General features: G+C 38.9%; 1 protein-coding gene across 1 annotated transcript in view; it reads left to right on the top strand.

Moving 5' to 3' along the window:
• EYS (eyes shut homolog) overlaps nucleotides 1-14,171 on the top strand; it is a 1,042,686-nt gene that overhangs the window by 516,396 nt on the left and 512,119 nt on the right. Inside the window, exon 30 of the mRNA XM_068937477.1 lies at nucleotides 10,690-10,889. Coding sequence (XP_068793578.1) covers nucleotides 10,690-10,889 — 200 coding nt within the window. The remainder of the gene's footprint in view (nucleotides 1-10,689; nucleotides 10,890-14,171) is intronic.

Here is a 14,171-nt window from a genome sequence, read left to right as displayed (position 1 = left end):
TGCAGCCCAAGAGACTGTAAAATGTAGGACTATTCAATTATTAGGTACATAGGAAACTAGGCTTCTGACATCCAAGAAGCCTTGGATGCAAAGTAATTTGCTTTCCATCTGCGAAAGTAGTGGATCTCGCAATGTGATCTAGACAGACTATGTGAGTGTACTGGAAAGGAACTGACAATTGTGGCCTGTGTTGAGACCGATAGTACAGGAAAGTGTAGAAGGCACGTTCTTGAGGTTAAACTCAGACTAGGCAGGAAACTGAAGTCCAGGACATCCATGTAGCTTTCAGTCCTTACTGCTGAAGATGCTGGGGAGAATCCCACACCTGACAGGTTTGGAGCAGCGAGCTCAATCTGAAGTAAATACACAGGAAGTATTAGGCTGAATACATAAGCTGGATGTTTATGAGTCCCCATGACCAGATGGTATTAGCCCAATAGTTCTGAAGGAAGTCAAAAGTAAAATTGAAATTGTTGGTTCTGGTCAAGATGTATAACCCGTTATTACAAATAGAGACCCAGTAGACTGCCACTCTAATTCCCATCTCCAAAAAGGTCTCTCGAGGGGACCCTGGGAACTACAAGATGTCTGACTCAGTGAGACTGACTTCTGTCTCTGGTAAGAACACAGATACACAGAATCACAGAATGGCAGGGTCATCTAGAACACATTGCACAGGATCGCATCCAGATGGGTTTTAAATATCTCCAGGGAAGGAGACTCCACCACCTCTCCGGGCAGCCTGTGCCAGTGCTCACTCACCCTCACAGGAAAGAAGTTTTTCCTCATGTTCAGATGGTTCTGTGGCCTGTGGTTCAGTTTCCGCCCATTGCCTCTTGTCCTGTCCCTAGGCAGCACGGAGAAGAGTCTGGCCCCATCCTCTTGACACCCTCCCTTCAGATATTTACACATATCAATGAGATCCCCTCTCAGTCTTCTCTTCTCCAGGCTCAACAGCCCCACCTCTCTCAGCCTTTCCTCATATGAGAGATGCTCCAGGCCCCTCATCGTCTTTGGAGCCCTCCGCTGGACTCTCTCCAGTAGTGGCATGTCTCTCTTGGACTGGGGAGCCCACAATTGGACACAGTACTCCAGAGGTGGCCTCACCAGGGCTGAGGAGAGGGGGAGGATCACCTCCCTCCACCTGCTGGCAACACTCTGCCTAATGCACCCCAGCATCCCATTGGCCTTCTTGGCCACAAGAGCGCACATTGTTGCCTCATGCTTAACTTGTTGTCCACCAGGACTCCCAGGTCCTTCTCGGCAGAGCTGCTTTCCAGCAGGTCAACCCCCAGCCTGTCCTGGTGCCTGGAGTTATTGTTCCTTTGGTGCAGGACCCTGTACTAGCCTTTGTTGAACTTCAGGAGGTTCCTCTTTGCCCATCTCTCCAGCCTGTCCAGGTCCCTCTTTAATGGCAGCACAGCCTTCTGGTGTGTCAGCCACTCCCCCCAGCTTAGCATCATCAGCAAACTTGCTGAGGGTGCACTCTGTGCCTTCATCCGGGTCATCGATGGATACATTGAACAAGACTGGGCCCAGGACTGACCCCTGGGGGATGCTGCTTGCTACAGGCCTCCAACTAGACCCTGCACCACTGACCACACAACCCTCTGAGCCCTGCCATCCAGCCAGTTCTCAATCCACTTCACTGTCCACTCATCCCACCCACACTTCCTGAGCTGGCCCTGGTTATGGGAGACATTGTCAAAAGCCTTGCTGAAGTTCAGGGAGACAACATCCACTGCTCTCCCCTCATCTACCCAGCCACTCATTCCATCAGAGAAGGCTATCACATTGGTCAAGCATGATTTCCCTTTGGTGGATCCATGCTGACTACTGCTGATCACTTTCTTGTCCTCCACCTGCTGAGTTAGGACCTCCAGGACAAGCTGTTCCATCCCCTTTCCAGGGCTGGAGGTGAGGCTGACAGGCCTGTGGTTTCCTGGCTCCTCCTTCTTGCCCTTTTGGAAGACTGGGGTGACACTGGCTTTCTTCCAGTCCTCACGCACCTCTCCTGATCTCCAGGACCTTTCAAAGATGACAGAGAGTGGCCTAGCAATAACATCTGCCAGCTCCCTCAGCACTCATGAGTGCATCCCATCAGGGCACATGGGATTTGTGGATGTCGAGTTTGGATAAATGCTCTCTAACCTGATCCTCCTCAACCAAGGAAGAGTCTTCCTTTCTCCAGCCTTCCTCTCTTGTCTCCAGGGTCTGGAATTCCTGAGGACTGGCCTTTAGCAGAAAAGACTGAAGCAAAGAAGGCATTCAGCAACTCTGCCTTCTCTGCATCCTTCCTTACCAGGGCACCCACCCCATTTAGCAGCGGGCCCAAGTTTTCCCTAGTCTTCCTTTTGCTATTGATGTATTTGAAGAAGGCCTTCTTGTTGTCCTTGACATCCCTTGTCAGATTTAATTCCAACTGGGCCTTAGCCTTCCTTGTCGCATCCCTGCACACTCTGACAACGTCCCTGTTTTCCTCCCAAGTGGCCTGTCCCCTTTTCCACACTCTGTATACTTTCTTCTTTTTTTTTTTTTGAGCTTTGCCAGGAGCTCCTTGCTCATCCAGGCAGGTCTTCTGCCCGCTTTGCTGGGCTTCTTCCTCAGAGGGATGCACTGCTCTTGAGCCTGGAGGAGGTGATGCTTGAATATCAACCAGCTTTCTTGGACCCCTCTTCCTTCCAGGGCCCTACCCCATGAGATTCCCCTAAGTAGGTCCCTGAAGAGGCCCAGGTCAGCTCTCCTGAAGTCCAGCGTTGCAATCCTACTCATTGCCCTGCTCCCTCCTCGTAGGATCCTGAACTCCACCATCTCATGGTCACTGCAGCCCAGGCTGCCCCCAACCTTCACATCTCCAACCCGACCTTCTTTGTTTGTTAGTGCAAGATCTAGCAGCACACCTCTCCTCGTTGGCTTCTCCACCACCTGGGTCAAGAAGTTACCATCAGTGCTCTGCCGGAACTAGCTGTGCTCTCTTCCCAACAGATGTCAGGGTGGTTGAAGTCCCCCATGAGAACCAGGGCCTATGATTGTAAGGCTACTTCCAGCTGTCTGTAGAAGGCCTCATCGACTTCCTCTTCCTGGACAGGTGGCCTGTTGTAAACCTCCACAACCATGTCACCCATGTTAGCCTGCCCTTTAATCCTTACCCATAAGCTCTCAACTTGCTCTTCATGCACCCCGAGGCAGAGCTCCATACATTGTAGTTGCTCCCTCACATAAAGGGCAACTCCACCACCTCACCTTCCTGGCCTGTCCTTCTTAAAGAGCACATAGCCATCCATGACTGCATTGCAGTCATGTGAGCTATCCCACCATGTCTCTGTAGATGGTGAAGTCTGAGATCAGGCAGCATATGCATAAACACATTCTGTTGAGAAAGAGTCAGCATGGCTTCTGCAAAGGTAAATCCTGCTTCACTATCTTGCTGGAGTTCTTTGAGTTTGTCAGTAAACGTGGATAAAGGGAATCATGTGGGTGTAATATATTTGGATTTTCAAAAAGCTTTTAATAAGGCTGAACAAAAATGCTTTGAAAGAAACTAAGTTGCCATGGCATTAGAGGAGAGATTCACTTCTGGACTGAAAGCTGGTTAAAGGGTGTGAAGTGAAGGGTAGATCTTAATAGACACATATTAGGAAAGAGAAGGGCCATCAATCTGGTCCCCCAGGATCAGTGGTGGGAATGGCTTTGTTCTTTGTCAGGACGGTAAAGGAGGACGTGAACAATGAAATCCTCAAGTTTGAGAAATATATTAACCTCTTTCAAATAGTCAAATGATGTGCCAAGGTGAGGAATGCCAGAAGGATCTCACAAAATGGAGCAAGGAGGTGAGAAGGTGATAGATAAACTTCAGTGTAAAATAATGCATCTAGGGAAAAACAGTCTAAAATATGCCTACGGCTGAATTCAGAACTGCCAATTACAAATCAGGAAAGAAATTCTGGAGCGATCATTTTAAGTTCTCTGAAACCATTGGCACAATGAGCAGTCATGGTCCAAAACAGCGAAAAAACACTGGGCATCATCAGAAAGGGTACTGGGAGTAGACAGAGGGCATCATTTCCTTGCTATATACAACTTGAATGAGTTCATATCTTGGGTACTGTGCACAGTTCTGGACCGTCAAGAAGGATGTGGCAGGTAGAGAAGGTACAGCGAAGGGATCAAGGGGTCATATAGTTGCCTTATGAAGAGAGATTTAAAAGACTGAAACTATTCAGTTTGGAGAGGAGAAGGTGGAGGGGGATATAATTAAGGTTTAGAAAATCAAGGAAGTGGTAGACAAGCTAAAATAGCAAAATTCTTCATCAAATCCTGCAATAAAAGAGCTAGGGGCATTTGATGAAACTAGTAGGAGAAAGGTTTGAAAGAGATAAAAGTACTTTCTTTCACAGCAGGCAGAGAACATCTGGAACTCATTGCAGCAGAAGGCTAGTGAGGCAGGCAGTCAATCGCGCAGCAGGTTCAACATGATTGGACAAAGTCATGGACAACAGGTTCATAAATGAATAATATATGGACCAGTCAGGAAAGTGCTGTTTAGCATCTCTGCTACAATTCTGGATGCTGGGGGTATGCCTGGGAAATAGACTGTAGCAATTGTCCAGGTTCACATGGTCTTCCTAAGTAGGCTTTCCTTCTGCTGCTGTGAGAGACGCAATACTCGGCCAAATAGATCATTATGTTCTGTATTCTTGTCTAAAAAATACTTGCATCTTTCTCTTCTTGTGTCCATAATCCAAAATTCCAAAGCAAAATACTATCTTCTGAATGACTTTGAAAAACCACAACATTTTGAAAAGTGAAAATAAATTCTTGCAATCCATTTCACAAAATATTTCTTGTGTATTTGGTCCAGTAAAAGAAACAACATTTTGGGATGTTAAGAATCATGCAAAATGGATATGTGGAAATATTAATGGAAAATTTTACATGAAAAATATTAATTACAATAATAATTTTACTAACTAGAAAAATGGAACAAAATGAAGCAAAGGAAAATACAGTTCATTTATAAGTTTGATACGCAGTAGAATAGACATCTGGAGCATTCATCTTTAAAAACATCTCGGTATATTCTTAATGTAAATCTCAAATTTGTACAAGGCAGCAATACTGTGGAGATTTATCTGAAATGAAGAGTGCACTTTAAACTCCTGTGTGAATTGAAAAGTTCATAACTTAGCAAACCACACAGTTTAAACTAAGTGGTTTTTTTAATCTCACCAAAGGAAACCTGGGTCTTTTGGTCTCTTAATAGCAGTCATCATTACATCAGATGATTGCACTTGTGATAAATTAAACAAATTAAACCATGGTACAGTATCTTTCAAAGGAACTGAAATGCATATATATTATGTTCCTCACTAATGCACTGAACCATAGCTGTTTTACATAACCTATAAAATCATATTAACACATTAAATTGTACATTTCTTATGAAGTAATACTATATATTTAGATATTTTAGAAATCTAGATTCAGGGTACATTAAAAACAGCACATCATATTTTTAATGTATGAAACCTTGTTTTAATGCATGAATTAATCAGTTTAAAAAGCATGTATTTACAGCATTAATTTCTTTTCTGCCTCTTTTTTTAAATTCTAACCCATATCCTTAACCCTATGACTCCTGTTCATCATAAAAACCTCTATTTCTGACCTGACATTCATTTTGGCCTCAATCCCTGACTCCTGAAAGTCTTTCTTTTCTGTTGCAGAATCTCTATTAGTTGAATTCCTTTCGTATCTCTTTTCAACTCCAAGTTTTAAAGCTCTGTTTAGTTCTACCTTCTGCAAGTCAGTGATTTCCACCTCGAATCCACTTTTCTCTCAAATATCAGGATGCTTTCTTCTACTCCTTGAATTGATGTGTAAGGCCACTACCTTTTTCTGCTTCAATTCCTTCCTTACAGTTAATCCCTTCACAGTTATCTACAAAGAAATCAAACGGCAAACTGTTTGGGGCTTTATATTGTAAGTATTTGCAGAAACAGATACTAATTAGACCATATAATAAAATGCACCACATACAAGTATGTCAAAATATAGATTAGTGAACAGTTTTTATATATTTACAGCAGGCTAGTGGAACTGCATATGGTATTTATGTTCTCAGTTAATCCTCTTTAAAATTCCCTCTTTTTGATAAAAAGCAAAACTTCATTTAAATAAAAAAATACATCTATAATCAGTTTTTTTTTACTTTGAATCTTTTGTATAAATAGATCTTGAAATGTTAAAATAATTTTAATCATTTTAAGAATTTTAATTATTTAAAAAATTCAGATACAATTTCACAGGAAGGAAAATCAAATTTTCAATCAAAGATGAAAACTGAGATAATAATAGCAAAAAAGGAGTCACTGTTTCTAGAAAGTCCTGAGGAATCAAACAAAATGGAAGAGGAAGATGCTATCATCACTTTTGCTGCTCTCCAGTCTTTCAGTGTTATGGCTGCTATGTGGTATATTGAGATCTTGGCACTCTTTCTGCTTTCTAAATGGAGTGTCTTTGCTGTGAACCACCACAAGGAATTAAAAGTTGTTTTTTGACTTTGGGAGGAGTTTGATTTTTGTCTTAGTTTTGGGGTTTTGTGAGTTTTGTGTTTTTCAACATTCACTGCCAGCAAAATGCTGAATTTGCACAAAATCTTAACAGGAACAAATGTAATGTAGTGAGGCACTTGGTCTATGTGCATAGCTTGTACCTTGGAGTACATGACAATGGAGATAGATGCATTGACAGTTCTGTTCCAGAACAGAACTGCTCTTGATCCTGGTACATTCATGCTTACTTCTTCGCTTTCTGTTGAAACTTTTCATGTGCATCTTATCTGCTGTCTGTGTCAGAATTACCAAATCCCACCTATGAGATGCTGCCAATGCATCCAGTAACCTTGCAAAGACTATATCTGACAAAGGGAAATTTCTGCCTACTTTGCTGAATGCATTGGTGTCTAGCGTGGCATTTGGAACCTAAGGCAATGCATCTTGATTATGTTCTTCTCGTTATTACTTCACAAGACTATTTATTTAAAACAGATGTGATGTCACACTAACAAAGGACAAATTTCTCCATAGAATTGCTCCTGCTGCCACAAGTTCAAGTTAAAAAAAATATATTTTGAAAACAAACCACTTTGTAAAATGCCTTATTAAAAGGATTGTGCTAAAAATAGCTATATATTCTTCTTCAGATTCTTTTTCATGATACCCTGTTTTTACTTTTTCCATATCTTTAACTAGATTTCAAACCTTTCAGTCAGACTTTGATGATTTCAGTCTGTCCTTTCTCGGGGTCACTGCTGATTTACGTATCTCCCATGTCCCCATCTTCAGCTAGTTCTTCCCTCCACGCTAGTTTCCCAGTTAAGCCTGCATAACTAATTGTAGAGCATATTATAAAACTGTCTTTAAGAAAGCACAAAGTATGTGTTTCTTTGTTTTTCTTTCTTTTTTAACAATTATTTTAAGCCGTTATTCTGACATAACTTAGGAGACAGTGCACCATGGTTTGGAGTCAGGAAAAAGCAGGGAGGAAGGAATTAAGAACATCTTAAGCCAGAACTGCCCTTGAAACATTCATAATCTGAAACCGCTGATTAAAGTACAGTTCCTAAAGATGTTTATCCCCCTTTGATTTCAGCTGGAATTGATAATCAAATTTCTTTCAGGCTTCAGACCTGGAGTGCAGTTAAAGAACTGACCGTAACATAATCTACAGATTTTCGGTGGTTATAAAGATGCCAGAGAAATAGTATGGTGTCTAGTGACTATAATGGAACCTTCTTTTGGCTAAGAACACTGCATATCTCCTTTCTGGCAAAAATGGGCTCCAGGAGAAAGGAAAGGAAAAAAGGAAAAAAGAGAGTCTGGCCTCATGATCAGTGAGGTATTGCAAATAGGGTTGTTTTTTGCTATTGACAGATATTTGATTCTAATGGCAAAAACTGCAGTCACCTCTATTTATTTGTAAGTGAAAAACATTGAATCCAGTAGCCTGAGTTGATACTGTAAGCATTTACAGTATGCAAACCATGTACATGCAAAGCAAATATTGTAAATTACTAAGAGAACAAGCCTGTGCTGCACCCACTGATTGCACTGCTGGTGGTGACATTCAGTTGTTTTATTTGAATAAGTTAGTTGCAAAACTTTGGAAAGATTACTGGTAAAACCAAGGCTTTGTCTTTGCAGTTTAAAAATGATGTATTTTTCAATTCGAGATCACAATAGCATTTGAGATATAACAAACGTTTAAAAAAAGAAAGTACAAAGTGACATAAAATTAAGTGAGTCATTGTGCCATGTATACATTCACCAATTTGTATCTTGAAAAAACTAAAATGACCTGTCTTTGTATATATTGTTTGGTAATATTCAGGTTTTTTAGTTATTCAGAGTTAATTGTATGTTTCATCTAGTGAAGACAGGATCTGACTTTACTATTTCAGACAGGAAAAGGTGAAAGGATATCTTATTAGGTGGGGAACTGGGCACTTGGGATGACCAAGAAACTCTTTTTCCCTACTGTACTTGAGAAGAGAGGGGATATTTCTAGGAGTGTGAATCCCTGCAAGCATTGCTTTGATTTAGGAACTGTATAGTTAGAGGTCACAGTTATGATTCAATCTCCCACTATAAAAAGGAAGACAAAACTGAAATGGCATTGATAGTTAGGTGTGCTTGTCTTTATGGAGTGAGAGAATCAAACTGGTTGGGAATTAGCTGTAGAGCCAGCTATTCCCTAATGCTGAGCTGGAAAGTCAGTCCCTGGTAGGATCTAAATTAGGCAGGGGTGGTCACAGCTATGTTGCTGCTGCAGTTTGCCATCTAATGGTTTGTCCTTTTTCTTTTAGACTGTGAGTTCCAGCACTTTGTGGAATTGTGGCAGCTCGTCTAGTTTGGGATAACTGTATTTGTGGGTTTTTTAACACAGTTGCCTGTCTTTTCACTGAAACAATTCTCTTGCCTGAGTTAAGAACAGAGCTGCATGTCACTTCTCTGGTAACAGAATGTCGTTTTTCTTGTTGTTTAATGAACTTTTTAACTGCAGTGAGCCAGATACACTGTTCAGAAATTGCTGTGATTTCTTTCCTACAAAACTATCCTTTTTTATGTTGCTCTAAAAACTAATTTCAGTTACTGAGCGCAGTCTCGTAAGACTTTACTGGAGCAGTATGCATGCACATAGATGTGTAAGAAAATAAGAAGGTTTTTGCATTGTTTGAAACATGGTATGATTGTAATCGCATATTGAGGCAAAGGTCTGAACATTTGTTTGAGCTTTGAACTTACCCCTTGCTACTCTGACGATTTTGATAATTCACAATTATTTGTTATGCTCTTTTATTACTTTAGTAGAGATTTTGTCCATTGATTTGAGAGATTTTAATTTTATTCTGCTAATGAGAAAGGCTATAAGAATAGAAGTAGTAGAGAAGGAAACAAGTGAATGCAAATTAAGAAGACTGGATGAGAGAAATTACTGGAATAGAAAAAAGGCAGAAAGTTTGAATTGTGGATTGAGAGTCTTTAAAACAAAACAAAACAAAAGAAAGTCTTATATTTCACGGCAAGTTTAATTAATATAGCAAAAGACTTCTAGACCCTAGACAGAGGATTTTTGGCAGTCTGTAAAACTATCCTCATCTTCCTATGGGATGTGTAATTCAATTAGTTTATGTAATGCTCTCTAATAAATCATCCTACATACACCCAGCTGGAGAGCTGATAGGAAAACATGTTGTTTTCTTATAATTCCCTGTGGATATCTGAATTTGCATTCTGTCAAAGCAACTGCAGTACTTGCAGGAAATCTACTAAGTGCCCTTGGATATCCTTAAGGAATTAACCCTTTTAAAGTTAAGGAAGTGTGAGAATAAATTCACTTTTAAAATACTGATTTTTGCTAGACTATTTGGGTGGTAGCAAAAAAAAAAAATCTTTAAGATACAGGCAAAAACTAGGTTTCTATGCTCAGAAGTAAACCCTCATTTTTGTACTAATTAAATTCTGTAACATTAACAAAACACTAATTTGCTGCTAGTTTGCATGGTATGAATTTGATTACTTTCACGTTAGCTTTATTAGAGTGAATTGTTATTATGTGCATGCATAAAAATGTCTGCGTGTTTCTATTTGCAATGATATGTAATAATTGATAAGCAGAAAGTTATCATATATTAGGCACTATTTGATAAAGGAGAATGTATTAGTTACTGTAAGTTATTTATTTATTCAGTCCAGAATTGTCTTACAAATGCAGCTTTTTCACTGAGTAGTAGCCCCTATTATAAAAGCTTAGGTAAACAGGTGGAATTATGTAAGTGATGGCTCAAGAATGTGCTTTAAAATTTTAATAAAGGAATCCTGAGTAGAAAACATATTTATATCTGTAAGACTACTTACATAAAAAATACACTTGCACTTGTCGGGGATTAATAAGTAGGAACAAGCATACTTTTAAGGCTGAGTATGACTAACAATCAAATGATCTTGATAAAAACAAAAGTTGACCCGAATTTGAGGCTTTTCTTATCAAGCAATAAGAAAGCCCACCACTGTTTCTCTAATCTGCAGACTAACTCCTTGATTTCTTACTTGTGTTGCTGTAGGTATGAATGACTGAATAATGTGCTTTAAAGCTGCATAGTCAATGTATTATAATTTATCTTCTCAGGAATGTGAATCTGTTCCTTGCATTAATGGAGGTTCTTGTCAAGATTTGGATAATGCATTTGTTTGTGCTTGCCTGAGTGGATACACTGGTGAATTTTGTGAAGTTGATATTGATGTTTGCAGTGAACCTGCACTGAACTCAGTTCTCTGCTACAATGGAGGTATATGTGTTGATGGACCCGGAAGAACTTTTCATTGCAGGTTAGTAAGAATATTGCCATATAACTGCTGCAGTTAATACCCAGTAATTTGTTAAGAATTTGCAGCAGTTTTATTACACGCAGTATGTGAACTCAATTGGATGTGATACCACTTAAGTAAGCTATCAAATTGTTCCATGCAACCAGCAATGATTATCATCACCTCGAAACTGGCTGCTATTTTTTAACAAAAGTATTATCCTTGAGCTTCACTTTTGGCCACAAATCAAAATTTGTATGTTGCACAGATGAGTGTAGTTAGCCAAGATATTTGTACCTTATTATTACATATATTTAAAAAAAAATGTTAGTACTATTAAATTTCTATAAATGTAGCAATTAAATAGGGACTTAGATAGTAACTGTGAATTGATATACTTACTAAGCGTACTAGACTAATTAAAAACAATGTGGAAGCTTACTTCTAAGGGAGTTTTGCCATACTAAAAGCATATAATCGATAAGATTGTACATATTTGGTCAGAAGCCTTAAATAGCCAAAGAATGATGGATCATAGGAGATTTCTTTGAATATATGTTTGTACATAGTGGAAAGTACTGGAATATCTCAAAGTATCTGAAAGAGATTGAATAATTTGCCATGTGAAAACCAGCATTACTGACGAACATTGTTTTCCTTTTTTATTTTGTCGCTGTGCTGTTATAACCTTGTTCTTTTACTGTGTTTTGCTCTTTTATAAGGTACATGGGCAATTATTATTAGTGTTTGGTGACTGTCAAAATTTTCTGAAGTTTGTTTCAAATACTATTTTAAACTCTTGTGTCCTCATTGCCTCATTGGGCGAGGCTAGAAAACCTGGGAAAAAATGCACCAGAGAGAGTAAAAGTTATCCTGTGCTATTAATATAAGTACCTGTTTACTCCTGTTGACAAAATTAGTGAGGATTATGTTTTTAGGAGAAATTACAAGACAGAAGAAGAAAAGAGAAATAAGGTACAACATATAAATGTTAAGTAATGATCTTGAGTTTATAATTTAATAGAACTGTTGCTTGTTTTTAATATTCTGAATGATTTTTAATTTATAACCTAGATAATTCGTGTCATTTATATTTTAAAGAAGTGTTTTTTCTGTATTAAACAGAGCCCAATTTTCAGTGATTTTTCTTCTAACAATACCAGCTATGTTGATGACCTTCCTGTTTATTTAGTATAATCTTTTGCTTTTAAGCTAAAACAAAATTTAAATTCAGTTGTTTTGAGAAAATAAGAATGACTATCATTTGAAGATGACACAATAACAACTTTGGGGTCTTGATTCAAATATTTGAAATTCTTCTAGAATCTTGAATCAGTAGTAATCACAAAATGTGATAAAGCTATAAAACTTTATATACCTAAAGCACATATTTTTTGTCATGCAGGGTTAAGTTTAAAATCAAACCACAGAACATTCTTCTAGTTTTTTTTAATGAGAGGTAAATCCTGGTTTTACACTCAGACATTATTCTACTCAATTTTAGAATTGAGTCAGTATTATGAGGTTTCAATAAATGCATGTAAGCTGAAATTACTACATTTCATAAACGTTCTCAGTATTTCATGCATATTTACAGTATATCAGATGAATATCTTTTGCTTTCGAGGAAGCATTTTGAAGGGTTGCATCTTTCAACAATCACAGTGTTTATCTTGAGTACTCGTACATACTAGTGTTGCTACCCTCTCTTGCAGTTTAGTAATAGTTGCCATGAAAGAGAGCTAACAGATGTTAAAACTTTTTAATGTGGCATTAAGTTTCAGATTTCAATCAGTTTCAGAGTAAGACTCCTAATTTAAATGTCTCCGGGCAGGCTTGCTACATTAAGTCAGAACAAAGGATCTCTAATGTTGCATTCCAAAAGTCCATCTAGCCCAATAGTCTGTATCCAACAGTAGCTACAGTTTGATTTCTTTAAGAACAGTACAATCACATAGGATGCTTCTCATCATAAAGTTTCCTACTCTTTCCCCAACTATTTTCAGTTCAGGGGGTTTTGTGAGCCTTATGTGGTTTGTCTCTTTAGTAGAGATCAGTGAATCTCTTAAGTACTTACCTAGTCTTCCCTTGAACCCTGTATAAACTTGTGCTTTGAACAGGGGGATTGGACTAGACAATCTCCAGAGGTCCCTTCCAACCTCAGCTATTCTGTGATACCATGACACTGTCATTCCAGGAAGAAGTTCACAGGTCTAGCCTGTGGTGTGAAGAAGCACTTTGCTTTTGTATCTTTTAACTGTGGCCCCTACTAGCTTTATTTAATGCCCCCTAATTCTACCGGCAACCTGTTCCAGTGCTCAGTCACCCTCATAGTAAGAAAAGGTTTTTTATGTTCAAGTAGAGTTCTTTGTACTTCAGTTTGTGTCCATTGCTTCTTGTCCTTTCACTGGCATTACTGAGAGCGGTTTACCTCTGTTTTTACACCTTCCTATCAAGTATTTATACACATTAATAACATCCTCTGTGAGCCTGCTCTTCTCCAGGCTAAACAATCCCAGCTCTTTCTGTTGCGTTTCTTTGCCACCAGGGGACATTGCTGGCTCCTGGTCGACCTGGCGTCCTTTTCTGCAAAGCTACTTTCCAGCCAGTCAGCCCCCAGCCTGTACTGGTGCATGGGATTATTTCTCCCCAGGTGTAGGATTTTACATTTTCCCTTTGTTGTATCCAAGTTATGGGAAAACATGTGATTTATATAGTGGCATAATGATGTTTTCTTTTACCTTCTCTATTCCTGCCCTAATAATTCCTAACATTTTTAATACATCTTCTATTGAGCACAGAGCTGATATGGTAATGGAACTATAGTTCCAGCCTCAAGGTCTCTCTCCTAAGTAATAATGTTCTTCTCATAACTCATGATTTTACATGTAAAGCTAAGGGTTGTTTTTCTCTATATTCTTTTTCACTTTAGGTGACTATATTCACATTATAGTCAATGGAAAACCAATCAGCATATTCACTGTAGCCTACAGATTATTCAAATGAGTAGCCTATTTAGGGTGAGCTGAGTCACTCCCTGGGCTCCCTTGACTATACTCATTAGATCTCTATTGCCTATAATAAAAGCTAGTGTGGCCTGGCACCTTATTTGTAGATACCTAAATTTAAAGTTCCTTAACTTTAAAGTGAATTGTGCCTGAATTATCAAAGTCTAAATGTAGACTGTAAGATGAATACCATAAATTTGTTAACTACCTTCCTATCCACACAAAATGAAGTTGTACTAGAAAAGAAGGTAAGAATTCTAGCAAATTAACTCCTAAGTTTAACATTCCATTGCAA

Source organism: Struthio camelus, chromosome 3 (assembly GCF_040807025.1).
Source record: "Struthio camelus isolate bStrCam1 chromosome 3, bStrCam1.hap1, whole genome shotgun sequence".
Lineage (NCBI taxonomy): Eukaryota > Metazoa > Chordata > Aves > Struthioniformes > Struthionidae > Struthio > Struthio camelus.
This window is presented reverse-complemented; position numbering and strand designations above follow the sequence as displayed.